This window comes from Scyliorhinus canicula, chromosome 13 (genome assembly GCF_902713615.1).
Source record: "Scyliorhinus canicula chromosome 13, sScyCan1.1, whole genome shotgun sequence".
Lineage (NCBI taxonomy): Eukaryota > Metazoa > Chordata > Chondrichthyes > Carcharhiniformes > Scyliorhinidae > Scyliorhinus > Scyliorhinus canicula.
The window spans coordinates 160,441,663-160,459,862 of record NC_052158.1 but is presented as its reverse complement, the minus strand read 5'-3'; the positions used below and the strand labels follow the sequence as shown (position 1 = coordinate 160,459,862).

Sequence of the window (18,200 nt, the reverse complement as noted above, 5' to 3'; positions counted from 1 at the left end):
ACCGATACCGTCTTGGACAGATGCACCTGCAGCGGGCAGGTTAGTGAGGACAAGGCGAAGTGTGTTTTTCCCTCTAGTTGGTTCCCTCACCACCTGTTGCAGTCCCAGAGTCTAGCAGCTATGTCCTTTATAATTAAGACATTGGAAGCCAAAGTGGGTCATTGAGCTCAGGAGGGGCTTTGGCCTTAAAGAAGGTTTCACCTCAGTCGGGGTATTTCTGCCTCTTTTTTGTCAGAAGTTCAAAGGTGTCGGGTCAGGTGATTGGCCAATGCTAAATTACCTTGAGTAACCAAAAAGATTATTAACATTTTCCCAATGACCGATAGGTACTTAACATTTGCAGTTTTCCAATCTTCTGGGACTTTTCCAGAATTTAAGGATTTCCATCTCTGAAGGACATTTTGTGAACCAGATGTGTTCTTGTGACAATGGATAGTTTCATGGTCACTATTACAGAGACCAGCTTTGTATCCCAGTTGTCAGCCCGTGTCCCAGGGCTGTAGTCCGGGCCTCTGGATTACTAATCCAGTGACATTAACACGACACATCTCCCCACAGACACTTCACTATCCTGTATTCCACTAACTCCTCCACATCACAGCACTTCAAGAATATGTTTGATGTTTAGTATTTCAGAGGCTATTTCCTGGGCAGTCGGTCAAAACTCTACAGTGTCGGATTATAAAAGAAGTTCAATAGCACCCAGGACAAAACAGCCCAGTTTGATTGGAACCCCATCCACAAACATTCACTCCCTCCACCACCCACAAACAGTGGCAGCCGTGTGTACCGTCTACAAGGTGCACTGCAGTAACTCACCAAGGATCCTTAGGCAGCACCTTCCAAACCCACCATCTAGAAGGACAAGAACCCTCTGCAGCAGAGAATTCCAGACTGCCACTACCCTCCGAGGAAGAAAGATCTTCCTCATGTCCCCTCTACACTCTCTGCTACTTATTTTGAATCTCTGTCACTGGTTCTAGAATTCTCCGGCAATGGGGTGTCACAGTGGCGCAGTGGTTAGCATTGCTGCCTCATGGCGTCGAGGACCCAGGTTCGAATCCCGGCTCTGGGTCACTGTCCGTGTGGAGTTTGCACATTCTTCCCGAGTCTGTGTGGGTCTCACCCCCCACAACCCAAAAGAAGAGCAGGGTAGGTGGATTGGCCACGCTAAGTTGCCCCTTAATTGGAAAAATTGTTTAAAAAGAGAATTCTCCACCAAGTGTAACAGTTTCATCCTTTTCACTCAATGTCTTCCTCACATCATTTTGTGCACCTCACTCAAGTCACTGACAAACTAGAATCCAATTACACCCCTTGTATGAACATAGAACATACAGCGCAGAAGTAATGATATTGAATAATATCATGCACTCAGGCAGGAGAATGACTTTTCCAGGCTCGAAGGATCTTCTTCATTGAAGTTATCTTCACATCCACAGCACTTGGCAACTCTTGAAGTGTAGTCATTGCAGTGACATTGACAGCAAGGCTAGTCAACCAATAGCTGCCCAAAGGACCTGCTCTCAGCAACTGCAGGCTTATTTTTAAAGAAAGGCCTTTAACTGTCAGCTAAACGGTCAGTGGCCGTGGATGGGAATTGATAGGCGAGCGATTTGAGGACCGGCTGAGCTGCTGTCCAATCACTGGTACGGTCTCCCCCACACTTCATAATTACAAGTTCTTCCTTTCATTTCTGCTGATTTGCTGCGATGATGGATTTCCAGTGGCTCTGTATGTTCCTCTCCATGTCGATTGGTTTATAAAGGTTGTCTAGCAATCTATCTCATTTTATGTATGAAGAGGAAATGAACAGGTTATAAGGTATGTACAGATCTGGAGATGCGAGTGCGCTGCTGAGGGCTTTACTTTGAAGCACTCATGCCATCTTCCCTTGAAGTTGCAAAACTTCCCTTGAATGCAATCTGCTGGGGAAACTCAATAAAAGACTGTCCAATCATTGCTCAAGTTAACATTGCTCCAACTCCCCCCACAATCGCAACTTCCCTCTCTCCTGCTCGTCACTCCTCCAGAGACAGAGTCTATGATTGGAGGAGCAGCAAGGGTGGGAGAGGGTAACTTGTGATTGGAGGAGCAGGAGTACTCATTCATAGAATCCATGCAGTGCAGAAGGAGGCCATTCGGTCCATCGTGTCTGCACCAACCCTCAAGAGAGCATTCTCCCCAGGACCACTCCCCTGAACTATCCCCATAACCCCACCTAAACTGCACATCCCTGGAAACAAAGGGGCAATTTAGCATGGCCAATCCACCTAACCTGCACATCTTTGGACTGTGGGAGGAAACTGGAGCACCCGGAGGAAACACACGCACACACGGGGAGAACGTGCAGACTCCACACAGATAGTGACCCAAGCCGGGAATCGAACCTGGGACCCCGGAGCTGTGAGGCAGCAGTGCTAATCTCTAGGCATTCTTGCTGGCAAGCATGCAGGATTCTTTCAGTTACACTGAAATGATTCGCAAGAACATCTTCTGTAAGGCCAAGGAGCAGAAACAGAAAGTAAAAGGGCAGAAGGGAGATTCTGTCAGTAAAGAAGTCGGCAACCTGCCTGGGACAAGGCCCGGACCACCACCCTGCCTGGGCAGGGGTGCGGGGTGGGGGGGGGGCCTGGCCCAGGATCTGGGAGGGGGGGGGGGCAACACACAGTGCGAGTCCAGGCCCAAAGGGTGCCGTCGCCCTGCCTTAGGCAGATCCAGGGGGAGGGGCCACCCGGACCAGGGCCTAGGCCCCCGGGGGGCTGGGGGGGGCTGTCCAGCTCGGAGGGGCGGCTCGGCCCTGGGGTACCCATCTAGCCTGGGGGGGGGACCAGGCCCCTGAGGAACTGCCCAGCCCCGGGGGGGGGGGGGGGGGGGGGGGGGGGGGGGGGGGCAGTCCTGGCCCAGTTATCATCTGCGTCTGCAGCACGAGCCACTCCTGAGGAACTGGGCCTGAGCTGATAGTGAAATGGAATTAGTGAGGGGAGTGCTGTGGGGGAGGAAAGCAGCAGCAGGTGAATGGGACAGTCCCAAAAATTTCCTCCAACAATGAACAGCGCAAACGGCAGCATGGAGATGGGCAGTCCCTCCCACACACACACAGCACCTCATCAGAATATGGAACTAAATCCACAAGCTGGACTTGTAAACTGGATTGCAAGTTTTCAATCTTGCCCCCAAATTGAGTTTTTTATCACCGCGTCCACATAGAACATAGAAAAATACAGAGCAGGCCCTTCGGCCCACCATGTTGTGCCGAACCTTAGATTATCATAGAATTTACAGTGCAGAAGGAGGCCATTCGGCCCATCGAGTCTGCACCAGCTCTTGAAAAGAGACACCCTACCCAAGGTCAACACCTCCACCCTATCCCCATAACCCAGTAACCCCACCCAACACGAATGGCAATTTTGGACACCAAGGGCAATTTATGGCCAATCCACCCAACCTGCACATCTTTGGACTGTGGGAGGAAACCCACGCACACACGGGGAGGATGTGCAGACTCCGCACAGACAGTGATCCAAGCTGGAATCGAACCTGGGACCCTGGAGCTGTGAAGTAATTGTGCTATCCACAATGCTACCGTGCTGTCCTCAAGAACAAATTAATCTACACTCCATTATTCTACCTTAATCCATGTACCTATCCAATAGCCGCTTGAAGGTCCCTAATGTTTCCGACTCAACTACTTCCACAGGCAGTGCATTCGATGCCTCCACTACTCTCTGGGTAAAGAACCTACCTCTGACATCCCCTCTATATCTTCCACCATTTACCTTAATTTATGTCCCCTTGTAATGGTGTGTTCCACCCGGGGAAAAAGTCTCTGACTGTCTACTCTATTCCCCTGATCATCTTATAAACCTCTATCAAGCCTCCCCTCATCCTTCTCCGTTCTAATGAGAAAAGGCCTAGCACCCTCAACCTTTCCTCGTCTGACCGACTCTCCATTCCAGGCAACGCCCTGGTAAATCTCCTTTGCACCTTTTCCAAAGCTTCCACATCCTTCCTAAAATGAGGTGACCAGAACTGCACACAGTACTCCAAATGTGGCCTGACCAAGGTTTTGTACAGCTGCATCATCACCTCACTGCTCTTAAATGCAATCCCTCTGCTAATGAACGCTAGCACACCATAGGCCTTCTTCACAGCTCTATCCACTCGAGTGGCAACTTTCAAAGATCTATGAACATAGACCCCAAGATCTCTCTGCTCCTCTACATTGCCAAGAACCCTACCATTAACCCTGTATTCTGCATTCAGATTTGTCCTTCCAAAATGGACAACCTCACACTTGTCAGGGTTAAACTCCATCTGCCACTTCTCAGCCCAGCTCTGCATCCTATCTATGTCTCTTTGCAGCCGACAACAGCCCTCCTCACTATCCACAACTCCACCAATCTTCGTATCGTCTGCAAATTTACTGACCCACCCTTCAACGCCCTCATCCAAGTCATTAATGAAAATCACAAACAGCAGAGGACCCAGAACTGATCCCTGCCACTGGTAACTGGGCTCCAGGCTGAATATTTGCCATCCACCACCACTCTCTGACTTCTATTGGTTAGCCAGTTCGTTATCCAACTGGCTAAATTTCCCACTATCCCATACCTCCTTACTTTCTGCATAAGCCTACCATGGGGAACCTTATCAAATGCCTTACTAAAATCCATGTACACTACATCCACTGCTTTACCTTCGTCCACATGCTTGGTCACCTCCTCAAAGAATTCAATAAGACTTGCAAGGCAAGACCTACCCCTCACAAATCCGTGCTGACTATCCCTAATCAAGCAGCGTCTTTCCAGATGCTCAGAAATCCTATCCCTCAGTACCCTTTCCATTACTTTGCCTACCACCGAAGTAAGAATAACTGGCCTGTAATACCCAGGGTTATCCCTATTCCCTTTTTTGAACAGGGGCATGACATTCGCCACTCTCCAATCCCCTGGTACCACCCCTGTTGACAGTCAGGACGAAAAGATCATTGCCAACGGCTCTGCAATTTCATTTCTTGCTTCCCATAGAATCCTTGGATATGAAAATGAAAATCGCTTATTGTCACAAGTAGGCTTCAAATGAAGTTACTGTGAAAAGCCCCTAGTCGCCACATTCTGGCGCCTGTTTAGCCCTGTGCTAAACAGCCCCTCTTTATATCCTGGATATATCCCGTCAGGCCCGGGGGACTTGTCTATCCTCAAGTTTTTCAAAATGCCCAATGCATATGGTGCAAGATTAATAAAGACAGGAATCAAAATCAGTGTTATTATTAGCACTGGGTTACAAATAAACAGGATAGCTTCCTATCAAACTCACCAACTCTCTGGTTTGTTTAATAGCCAGGGTGGGATTGAATCCATACAAGCTAACACTGCATTACATCATTGCTGCTCTTCATATTAAAGATAGATAATGTATATTGAATCAGTCAATAACTCGGTGCCAACAATGAGAGATATGGGGCCAGAATCAGGAGAAGTGCCAGAGCTCATGGATTTGTCTCCCCAGCCCCGAGCCCACGTCATCTGGGTCAAAATGCCTCCTCCCTCAGTCCTGGGTGATCAGTGATCCCGAGGGCAGACCACTTGATTCACCTGGGAAATGGTCTACAGTGACCCTTTGTCCAGACAGACTGTGCAATATCCCAGACTCTAACCTCGGATTCCTGCTATCCTATAATTACACACAGGCTAAAAGTGGAAACTCATAAATAATAAACACTTTAAATACATGCAGGAAGCTTAGAAATAGACAAATAGAAAACAAGCCAAACTCAACTACAGGACACAGAACATCATCCATTCCACAAACTTATAATTCTGGGAGACTGATCCCAGAAGGAGGTTTTCGCTCCCCATCTTTTCTGACATCCAGTACCAGCCCCCATCATCGCATCCCCAAACGCACAGCGCCCCCACTATCAAACCAGCCCCCTCCCCCCAACCATCAACACAGCCCCCAATACCCATCAACCCAGCCCCCTCCCCCCAACCATCAACACAGCCCCCAATACCCATCATCCCAGGCCCCTGCCCCCCACCATCAACCCAGCCCTCAATCCCCATATCAACACAGCTTCCTCACCAAATCAACAGACCCCAGCCCCTCCATCAACACAGCCCCCAATCCTCCCCCCCCCATCAACACAGCCCCTAATCCCCCCCCCCATCAACACAGCCCCTAATCCCCCCCCCATCAACACAGCCCCCAATCCCCCCCCATCAACACAGCCCCAACCCCCAACCCTCCTCCATCAACACAGCCCCCAACCCTCCTCCATCAACACAGCCCCCAACCCCCCATCAACACAGCCCCCAATCCCCCCCATCAACACAGCCCCCAACACCCGCATCAACACAGCCCCCAAACCCCCCCCCATCAACACAGCCCCCACCCCCCCCATCAACACAGCCCCCAACCCCCAAATCAACACAGCCCCCAGACCCCAACCCTCCCTCCCGCCATCAACACAACCCCCAACCCTCCCTCCCTCCATCAACACAGCCCCCAGCCCCCAACCCCCAACCCTCCCTCCCGCCATCAACACAGCCCCCAACCCTCCCTCCCTCCATCCATCAACACAGCCCCCAACCCTCCCTCCCTCCATCCATCAACATAGCCCCCAACCCTCCCTCCCTCCATCCATCAACACAGCCCCCAACCCTCCCTCCCTCCATCCATCAACACAGCCTCCAACCCTCCCTCCCTCCCTCCCTCCATCCATCAACACAGCCCCCAACCCTCCCTCCATCCATCAACACAGCCTCCAACCCTCCCTCCCTCCCTCCCTCCATCCATCAACACAGCCCCCAACCCTCCCTCCATCCATCAACACAGCCCCCAACCCTCCCTCCCTCCATCCATAAACACAGCCCCCAACCCTCCCTCCCGCCATCAACACAGCCCCCAACCCTCCCTCCCGCCATCAACACAGCCCCCAACCCTCCCTCCCGCCATCAACACAGCCCCCAACCCTCCCTCCCTCCATCAACACAGCCCCCAACCCTCCCTCCCTGCATCAACACAGCCCCAACCCTCCCTCCCTCCATCAACACAGCCCCCAACCCTCCCTCCCTCCATCAACACAGCCCCCAACCCTCCCTCCATCAACACAGCCCCCAACCCTCCCTCCCTCCATCAACACAGCCCCCAACCCTCCCTCCCTCCATCAACACAGCCCCCAACCCTCCCTCCCTCCATCAACACAGCCCCCAACCCTCCCTCCCTCCATCCATCAATACAGCCCCCAACCCTCCCTCCATCCATCAACACAGCCCCCAACCCTCCCTCCCTCCATCAACACAGCCCCCAACCCTCCCTCCCTCCATCAACACAGCCCCCAACCCTCCATCAACACAGCCCCCAACCCTCCATCAACACAGCCCCCAACCCTCCATCAACACAGCCCCCAACCCTCCATCAACACAGCCCCCAACCCTCCATCAACACAGCCCCCAACCCTCCATCAACACAGCCCCCAACCCTCCCTCCCTCCATGAACACAGCCCCCAACCCTCCCTCCATCCATCAACACAGCCCCCAACCCTCCATCAACACAGCCCCCAACCCTCCCTCCCTCCATGAACACAGCCCCCAACCCTCCCTCCCTCCATGAACACAGCCCCCAACCCTCCCTCCCTCCATCAACACAGCCCCCAACCCTCCCTCCCTCCATCAACACAGCCCCCATCCCTCCCTCCCTCCATCAACACAGCCCCCAACCCTCCCTCCCCCCATCAACACAGCCCCCAACCCTCCCTCCCTCCATCAACACAGCCCCCAACCCTCCCTCCCTCCATCAACACAGCCCCCAACCCTCCCTCCATCAACACAGCCCCCAACCCTCCCTCCATCAACACAGCCCCCAACCCTCCCTCCCTCCATCAACACAGCCCCCAACCCTCCCTCCCTCCATCAACACAGCCCCCAACCCTCCCTCCATCAACACAGCCCCCAACTCTCCCTCCATCCATCAACACAGCCCCCAACCCTCCCTCCCTCCATCAACACAGCCCCCAACCCTCCCTCCCTCCATCCATCAATACAGCCCCCAACCCTCCCTCCATCCATCAACACAGCCCCCAACCCTCCCTCCATCCATCAACACAGCCCCCAACCCTCCCTCCCTCCATCAACACAGCCCCCAACCCTCCCTCCCTCCATCAACACAGCCCCCAAACCTCCATCAACACAGCCCCCAACCCTCCATCAACACAGCCCCCAACCCTCCATCAACACAGCCCCCAACCCTCCATCAACACAGCCCCCAACCCTCCATCAACACAGCCCCCAACCCTCCCTCCCTCCATGAACACAGCCCCCAACCCTCCCTCCATCCATCAACACAGCCCCCAACCCTCCATCAACACAGCCCCCAACCCTCCCTCCCTCCATGAACACAGCCCCAACCCTCCCTCCATCAACACAGCCCCCAACCCTCCCTCCATCAACACAGCCCCCAACCCTCCCTCCCTCCATCAACACAGCCCCCATCCCTCCCTCCCTCCATCAACACAGCCCCCAACCCTCCCTCCCTCCATCAACACAGCCCCCAACCCTCCCTCCCTCCATCAACACAGCCCCCAACCCTCCCTCCCTCCATCAACACAGCCCCCAACCCTCCCTCCCTCCATCAACACAGCCCCCAACCCTCCCTCCCTCCATCAACACAGCCCCCAACCCTCCCTCCATCAACACAGCCCCCATCCCTCCCTCCCTCCATCAACACAGCCCCCAACCCTCCCTCCCTCCATCAACACAGCCCCCAACCCTCCCTCCCTCCATCAACACAGCCCCCAACCCTCCCTCCCTCCATCAACACAGCCCCCAACCCTCCCTCCCTCCATCAACACAGCCCCCAACCCTCCCTCCCTCCATCAACACAGCCCCCAACCCTCCCTCCATCAACACAGCCCCCAACCCTCCCTCCATCAACACAGCCCCCATCCCTCCCTCCCTCCATCAACACAGCCCCCAACCCTCCCTCCCTCCATCAACACAGCCCCCAACCCTCCCTCCCTCCATCAACACAGCCCCCAATCCTCCCTCCCTCCATCAACACAGCCCCCAACCCTCCCTCCCTCCATCAACACAGCCCCCAACCCTCCCTCCCTCCATCAACACAGCCCCCAACCCTCCCTCCCTCCCTCCATCAACACAGCCCCCAACCCTCCCTCCCTCCCTCCATCAACACAGCCCCCAACCCTCCCTCCCTCCCTCCATCAACACAGCCCCCAACCCTCCCTCCCTCCCTCCATCAACACAGCCCCCACCCCCAGGACAGTACCTTGTAATAGGCCAGTTGGAGGTAGTTGTAGACGGTCCTCCTGTGGAATTCCTGCAGCACCTCCTCACTGACCCTGTAGATGGAAGCTGGACCCATTCTCTGGGACTCACACTGTTGGATACAATGGGCCCGTCTGAGAATGACTGAAAAGGAGCTGAGATTGGGCTGGGCAGCTTCCTGCATCTCATGTTGCTCTGCACACTGCAGCCGGCACTGGATTTTAAACTTTCTCTGCTGTGTGTAGCTGTGAATTGCCCCTTCCATGTAGTAAATGACACTGTGCCAGTCATTACTGTAATACGCCTGGATCCCTTCCTCATACAGCAGGTCATAGGGTTTTAACACAGCCCCATTCTCCAGAGAGCGACACAGACAGACAGCCAGGGTGAGCAGCAATATCCCAATCATTGCTTCAACCCCCCCACTCACTCCCTCTCCACAAAGTGCTTCTGGTTCTGTGCAGTTTGTTAAATACACCGCTCAGCCCAAACCAAAGCAACTCCGAGAAATGGATGCAAGTCAGGCCAATTAATCATTTCCAGATGGTGCTGCCTGGCAGGAGGAATCCTTGCACTGTGGTCCCTCCCAGCTGGGGATGTCATTGTCGCAACTGCTTTCCAAAAGAGAGCGAGAAAGTGTGACAGAGAGAGAGAAAGTGTGACAGAGAGAGAGAAAGTGTGACAGAGAGAGAGAGAGAGGGCAATAACCCCCATTTGGCAGTGGGAAAGTTTTCAAGGAGCTTTTGCAAGTGAATAGGTCCCTGAGAGAGAGGGAGTCTGGAGATATTCCTGATACTGAGTGGAGGGGAGGGGGGGGGGATTACAAGTATCAGAATCAGACGTAAATTACACCAGGGTTTTTGGCAGGGGGTGGGGGGAGCCTTCGAGAATTGATTTAAATGCAAAGCAAGACACATTTGATTTTAAATTCTAAATGAATTGTCACCGGTACCAGATGAAGATTTACAGTGTCTGTTTCGCAAGCACAAAACCCCCAAATATTTCACCGAGTGGGCAGGAATGATGTCGTCAATGTGAGCCGGACATCTCCTGTCGGCCTTCTGGGTGCAGATTCTGCCAAAATTTATATCAAAGAACTGTTGGTTTATTTACACAGCTCCCAGGATTTCCCAACCGGGTCCTAACTGTGTCGGCTGAACTGGTCAAGCTTATATTCAACATACTTAGAGTTTCCCTCCCTCCGCCTCTTAACGGAGGAGCTCGTACTCCACAAGGGATTCGCAAAAGACAATCGTTGCCACCCCGTAAGTCCCGTCTGGCAGGTTATGAAATCCCTCCTCTCCAAAGTCCGAAGGAACCCCCAATGGGCATGTGCGAGGAGGAGGACTCCAGACCCTCCTGGTTGCAGAGGGAGCGTTGTGTATCCGAGACGCCAGGTCCGGAGGCGTATACCACTAAGGGGAACGCCGTTCCCTATAGGAACGCCAGAGCGGACAGTCAGCTGGAGGCAGCTGCACAGTGGAGATTTCAGAAGTATTTCCACATCAGAACCGGAAGAGATAGCCTCTCGCATGTTGGCGTCGAGATATCCGGGGGTGCCACAACCACGTCCGGACGATCCGGGACAGGTGGCACATAAAGAACGGTGATGTACCATCAATTGAACGCGAGACGAGTTGCTGAACAAAAGTATGGCTTTAATCTGCTAGATGTTAGCCCTGCCGTGGATTACAGTAGAAGGACGACCGCCTGGAGTGCTGGGTATTTATACCCCGCGCCTCTCGACCAATCGCGGAGTCGTCACATGACCGGTCTCAACCAACCGGTCGAGAGGCACATGACCGACCAGGGCCAATGGTAAGCCGGTGTTCTGCACCAATGGCAGGCAGCTATGCTAATCATACCACCACATTCACCCCTTGCGGAGAAAGAAGCCGGGGGGGGCGTCAACGAGAGCTGGGGGGGGGGAGGAGAACTGGTGGTATGAGTAGTAAGGAGAGAAGGAAAAAAAATGCATCCTTGGCTTCCTACTGGCCCAGACATTTAGCAACAGTACATAGTGTCCGTACAAGGTCCATGGTGGTGTTGAAGTCAAATGGACTCGATCAGTCTTTTCGTTGCCCGTGACGTCCTGGCAGACCGCCGCAGTGGAGTTGGTGATGTTGGTTCAGCCGATGGTGGTGGTTCAGCTGATGTCCTGGACTCCGGGAGCGATGGTCCTTGAACTGTCTCCGTACTGGTGGGGGAGACGCCATGGATGGGGAGGGGGGAGGGGGTGGCCTGGGTGGGGCGCTGGGGGAAAAAGGACAGGGGGGGATCTGTGGTGAAGGGGGGGAGGGCCGCACGCCGGCGGGTGCCAGGTCCGGAGGGAGACCGTGTCCTGCCGACCGTCGGGGTACTCCACGTACGCATACTGCGGGTTAGCGTGGAGATTTGTTCCACCAACGGGTCGGACTTGTGCACCCGCACATGCTTCCGGAGCAAGATGGGTCCGGGGGTGACCAGCCACATAGGGAGAGGGGATCCGGAGGACGACTTCCTGGGGAAAACAAGAAGGCGTTCATGAGGTGTCTGATTAGTTGTGGTACAGCGGAGGGAGCGGATAGAATGTAGGGCATCGGGGATCACCTCTTGCCATCGGGAAATAGGGAGATCTCTGGACCAGAGGGCCAGTAATATGGTCTTCCAGATGGTACCATTCTCCCGCTCGACCTGTCCGTTACCCCGGGGGTTATAGCTGGTCGTCCTGCTAGAGGCAATGCCCCTGCTAAGCAGGAATTGACGCAGCTCGTCGCTCATAAAGGAGGACCCCCAATCGCTGTGTATGTACGCGGGGTAGCCGAACAGGGAGAAGATGGAGAGGAGGGCATTAATGACGGTCGATGTGGTCAGGTCGGGGCAGGGAATGGCGAAGGGGAAGCGGGAGTATTCGTCGATCACCGTCAGGAAGTAAATGTTGCGGTTGCTAGAGGGAAGGGGCCCCTTGAAGTCTATGCTGAGACGTTCGAAGGAGCGGGATGCTTTGATCAGATGCACGTTCGGGGCGGTAGAAGTGCGGTTTGCACTCTGCGCGGATGTGGCAGTCACGGGTTACTGTCCTGACTTCCTCGATGGAGTAGGGCAGGTTGCGGGTCTTTATGAAATGGTAGAGACGGATCACCCCTGGATGGCAGAGGTCCGTGTGGAGGGAGCAGAGGCGGTCTCTCTGCGCGCTGGCGCAGGTACCGCGGGACAGGGCATCAGGAGGCTCATTGAGCTTCCCAGGACGATACAAGATATCGTAGTTGTACGTGGACAACTCGATCCGCCACCGTAAGATCTTGTCGTTCTTAATCTGGCCCCTCTGTGCATTATCGAACATGAAGGCTACTGACCGTTGGTCTGTGAGGAGGGTAAACTTCCTGCCGGCCAAATAGTGCCTCCAATGTCGCACAGCTTCGACTATGGCCTGGGCTTCCTTTTCCACAGAGGGGTGGCGGAGTTCGGAAGCCTGGAGAGTTCTGGAGAAGAAGGCCACGGGTCTGCCCGCTTGGTTCAGGGTGGCCGCCAGAGCTACTTCTGATGCGTCGCTCTCGTCCTGGAAGGGGAGGGACTCGTCGATGGCGCGCATCGTGGCCTTTGCGATGTCCGCTTTGATGCGGCTAAAGGCCTGGCAGGCCTCTGTCGACGGCGGGAAGGTCGTGGACTGAATGAGGGGATGGGCCTTGTCGGCGTAATTGGGAACCCATTGGGCGTAGTAAGCGAAGAAACCCAGGCAGCGTTTAAGGGATTTGAGGGTATTGGGGAGAGGGAGTTCCATCAGGGGGCGCATGCGTTCGGGGTCGGGGCCTATCACTCCGTTACCCACTACGTAGCCGAGAATGGCTAGACGGTCGGTGCTAAACACGCACTTATCCTTATTGTAAGTTAGTAAGAAGTCTTACAACACCAGGTTAAAGTCCAACAGGTTTGATTCAAACACGAGCTTTCGGAGCCCTGCTCCTTCCTCATTCACCTGAGGAAGGAGCAGTGCTCCGAAAGCTCGTGTTTGAATCAAACCTGTTGGACTTTAACCTGGTGTTGTAAGACTTCTTACTGTGCTCACCCCAGTCCAACGCCGGTATCTCCACATTATTGTAAGTTAGGTTAAGGAGTTTTGCGGTTTGGAGGAATTTTCGGAGGTTGGTGTCATGGTCCTGCTAGCCGTGGCCGCAGATGGTGACGTTATCGAGATACGGGAAGGTAGCCCGTGATCCGTACCTGTCAACCATTCGGTCCATCTCCCGTTGGAAGACCGAGACCCCATTTGTGACACTGAATGGAACCCTGAGGAAGTGGTAGAGGCGCCCATCTGCCTCGAACGTGGTGTACTTGCGGTCACTCGCGTGGATGGGGAGCAGGTGATAAGCGGACTTGAGGTCCACCGTGGAGAAGACTTTGTATTTCGCAATCTCGTTTACCATGGCAGAAATACGGGGGAGAGGATACGCGTCCAGTTGTGTAAACCGGTTGATGGTCTGGCTGTAGTCGATGACCATCCGGTTTTTCTCCCCAGTCCGGACCACCAGCACTTGGTCTCGCCAGGGACTGTTGCTGGCCTCGATGACCCCTTCCTTCAGCAACCTCTGGACCTCGGACCTGATGAAGGATCGGTCCTGGGCGCTGTACCGTCTGCTCCGTGTCGCGACGGGTTTGCAATCGGGGGTGAGATTGGCAAACAAGGAGGGGGGGTCCACTTTGAGGGACGCGAGGCTGCAGACAGTGAGGGGGGGAAAGGGCCGCCGAATTGGAAGGTCAAGCTCTGCAGGTTGCACTGGAAGTCCAGTCCTAGGAGTGTCGGTGCGCAAAGGTCGGGGAGGATAAAGAGTTTATAATTTTTTAAAACCTTCCCCTGGACGGTGAGGCCCGCGATGCAGCACCCGGTGATGCGGACGGAGTGCAAACCAGAGGCTAACCCTATTTTGTGTTTTACAGGGTGGACAAGGAGCGCGCAGCGTCTTACCGTGTCAGGGTGTACGAAGCTTTCCGTGCTCCCGGAGTCCAGCAGGCAGCCCGTATCGTGCCCGTTGAGGTGTATTTGCGTTGTCGTATTGGCGAGCGTGCGTGGACGTGACTGGTCGAGCTGAATGGCCGCGAATCGTGGAGAAGATCCGTAGTTGTCGACGGCGGCGGCCGAGTGGGTGCTGGCAGGACCTTGTGTGCCAGTCCAGGATGGCGGCGCCCAGGACCCGCACGTGGGGTCGGGGCCCCAAGATGGCGGCGCCCAGGACCCGCACGTGGGGTCGGGGCCCCAAGATGGCGGCGCCCAGGACCCGCACGTGGGGTCGGGGCCCCAAGATGGCGGCGCCCAGGACCCGCACGTGGAGTCGGGGCCCCAAGATGGCGGCGCCCAGGACCCGCACGTGGAGTCGGGGCCCCGAGATGGCGGCGCCCAGGACCCGCACGTGGAGTCGGGGCCCCAAGATGGCGGCGTCCAGGACCCGCACGTGGAGTCGGGGCCCCAAGATGGCGGCGCCCAGGACCTTCACGTGGCGCCCGGGGCCCCAAGATGGCGGCGCCCGCAGGGCCCTCGTGGTTGCTGGGGGCGGGGTTAGCGGTGCCGGCGGGCCGATTGGAGCGGCTGAGAGCGGGGGGCAGAGAGGCGCGCAGGCCGGGCGCAGGGGCCCGGGGGCGGGGGAGGGGGAGATTGGTGCGGTGCGCTGGAAAGGCCTGGAAGGGCCCGGAGGAGGAGATCCCCGGTCGCTGCGCGGTACAGCAGCGACCGATTTGGCCTGGCAGACCACCGAAAAATGGCCCTTCTTCCCGCAGCTCTTACAAAGGGCGGAACGGGCCGGGCAGAGCGGGCGGGGGTGTTTGGCGAACCCACAGAAATAGCAGCGGGGCCCCGCTGACTTGTCGGGGCGTCCCGCGGCGCAGGCCTGAGGTGGGTCGGGAGCGGCAGATGGCGGTGGGGAAGCGTGCCAGGAGGCCCAGGGTGGTGGCGCACGGCTGGGGACATAGGCGCGGGCGTTTAAATCGCCGACCTTCAGGGAGGTGGAGAGAGTCCGTGCCTCAGTTAGGCTGAGGTCGTCTTTCTCCAGCATCCGCTGGTGGATAGCGGCAGATTGCATCCCAGCCATGTAAGTATCTCTGATCCAAGGTTCCATGTGCTCAGTGGCTGAAACTTGGAGGCAGGCGCAATTCCTCCCCAGGACAGCGAGGGCCTGGTAAAAATCGTCTAGGGACTCACCGGGGAACTTGCGAGGGAAGAAATTGCGAGGCATCTGGATAGAAATTGTCCCATTGGGCAGACGCAGCATGGGTTCGTTAAAGGGCAGGTCATGCCTAACTAATTTAGTGGAATTTTTTGAGGACATTACCAGTGCAGTAGATAACGGGGAGCCGATGGATGTGGTATATCTGGATTTCCAGAAAGCCTTTGACAAGGTGCCACACAAAAGGTTGCTGCATAAGATAAAGATGTATGGCATTAAGGGTAAAGTAGTAGCATGGATAGAGGATTGGTTAATTAATAGAAAGCAAAGAGTTGGGATAAATGGGTGTTTCTCTGGTTGGCAATCAGTAGCTAGTGGTGTCCCTCAGGGATCCGTGTTGGGCCCACAATTGTTCACAATTTACATTGATGATTTGGAGTTGGGGACCAAGGGCAATGTGTCCAAGTTTGCAGATGACACTAAGATGAGTGGTAAAGCGAAAAGTGCAGAGGATACTGGAAGTCTGCAGAGGGATTTGGACAGGTTAAGTGAATGGGCTCGACTCTGGCAGATGGAATACAATGTTGACAAATGTGAGGTTATCCATTTTGGTAGGAATAACAGCAAACGGGATTATTATTTAAACGATAAAATATTAAAGCATGCCGCTGTTCAGAGAGACTTGGGTGTGCTAGTGCATGAGTCACAGAAGGTTGGTTTACAAGTGCAACAGGTGATTAAGAAGGCAAATGGAATTTTGTCCTTCATTGCTAGAGGGATGGAGTTTAAGACTAGGGAGGTTATGTTGCAATTGTATAAGGTGTTGGTGCGGCCACACCTGGAGTATTGTGTTCAGTTTTGGTCTCCTTACTTGAGAAAGGACGTACTGGCGCTGGAGGGTGTGCAGAGGAGATTCACTAGGTTAATCCCAGAGCTGAAGGGGTTGGATTATGAGGAGAGGTTGAGTAGACTGGGACTGTACTCGTTGGAATATAGAAGGATGAGGGGGGATCTTATAGAAACATTTAAAATTATGAAGGGAATAGATAGGATAGATGCGGGCAGGTTGTTTCCACTGGCGGGTGACAGCAGAACTAGGGGACATAGCCTCAAAATAAGGGGAAGTAGATTTAGGACTGAGTTTAGGAGGAACTTCTTCACCCAAAGGGTTGTGAATCTATGGAATTCCTTGCCCAGTGAAGCAGTTGAGGCTCCTTCATTACATGTTTTTAAGGTAAAGATAGATAGTTTTTTGAAGGATTAAGGGTTATGGTGTTCGGGCCGGAAAGTGGAGCTGAGTCCACAAAAGATCAGCCATGATCTAATTGAATGGCGGAGCAGGCTCGAGGGGCCAGATGGCCTACTCCTGCTCCTAGTTCTTATGTTCTTATGTTCTTATGTTCTTATGTCATATTCCTTTTCTTCCTCTATCATCGCATAGGCCGCCATGCCCACGCTGGAATAGAGAATATGAAGCTTCTGTGCCATGGTGGGGGGGGCTGCTTGCGGTCGCCAGGTAGCTATCGAAACACGCCAGCCGATGCTTGAAGATTTCCGATGCGTTCGGAGTTTGCGGGCTGATGCGGAGGCAGTCGGGCTTGATCCGGAGCTCCATCTTCAAATTTCTAGCAGATTAAATTGATGTACCATCAATTGAATGCGAGACGAGTTGCTGAATGAAAGTATGGCTTTAATATACTAGATGTTAGCCCTGCGGTCGATTACAGTAGAAGGACGACCGCCGGGAGTGCTGGGTATTTATACCCCGCCCCCCCCCCCCCCCCCCAGCCTCTCGACCAATCGGGGAGCCGTCACATGACTGGTCTCACCCAACCGGTCGAGAGGTACATGACCGACCAGGGCCAATGGTAATCCGGTGTTCTGCACCAATGGCAGGCAGCTATGCTAATCATACCTGTCCAAGGGAAGCCATTCCCCGAGAGCCAGCAAGCACGGTAAGTGAGATTGCTGACAAATACACATCACCAGGTGAGAAATGCCGGGCGGCGCCGTGGCACAGTGGTTAGCACTGCTGCCTCACAGCGCCAGGTTCCCAGGTTCGATTCCCAGCTGGGGTCACTGTCTGTGTGGAGTCTGCACGTTCTCCCCGTGTCTGCGGGGGTTTCCTCCGGGTGCTGCGGTTTCCTCCCACAATCCAAAGTTGTGCAGGTTAGGTGGACTGGCCATGCTAAATTGCCCCTTAGTGTCTAAAGGTTAAGTGGGGTTATGCGGAAAGGGTGCAGGATGTGAGCCTACGTGGGGTGTTCTTTCAAGGGTCGGTGCAGACTTGATGGGCAGAATGGTCTCCTTCTGCACTGTAGGGATTCAATGAACAGAGCAACACCTTTGCAGCTCCAGATTTTGGTGCACCATCATGCTGATATCGGGAAACAGCAAGCCAAGACTGGCATGAGGCCATCAGCCTGTGAGCATCTCAGCCGGGGCGACCATAGTCACCATGTGTGGTGTGGTCTGATAGGAGATTAGGAACTAAGCCAGTCTCACAGCCATCAAACCCAAAGTTTGCTTCCAGAGCACCGCGCTCTGCCGGCACGTTTGACGCGGGGTGGTATGGGGCAGAACGCACATGTCGAAACCCGATGGCTTTCAGGAACGCTGTGAACTCCTCACTTGTGAAAGTAGCACCACGTCCTGTGCCGCAAACCTCAGGAATGCCACGCATCGAGAAAGAGAGTCGCACTCACTCAACGGTCGCACGGGAGGTGATTGCTGTTATTCTGTGCACCTCTAACCATTTGGGATGGGTGTGTATTAAAT

The 18,200-nt window shown here is 54.6% G+C and overlaps 1 protein-coding gene across 1 annotated transcript in view; it reads right to left on the bottom strand.

Annotated features, from left to right (window-relative positions):
* The window catches only part of p3h2 (prolyl 3-hydroxylase 2), a 226,237-nt gene extending 216,447 nt beyond the window's left edge, over positions 1-9,790 (bottom strand). Inside the window, exon 1 of the mRNA XM_038816136.1 lies at positions 9,290-9,790. Coding sequence (XP_038672064.1) covers positions 9,290-9,697 — 408 coding nt within the window. The 5' untranslated portion in view covers positions 9,698-9,790. The remainder of the gene's footprint in view (positions 1-9,289) is intronic.
* Between the last annotated feature and the right edge of the window lie 8,410 nt (positions 9,791-18,200).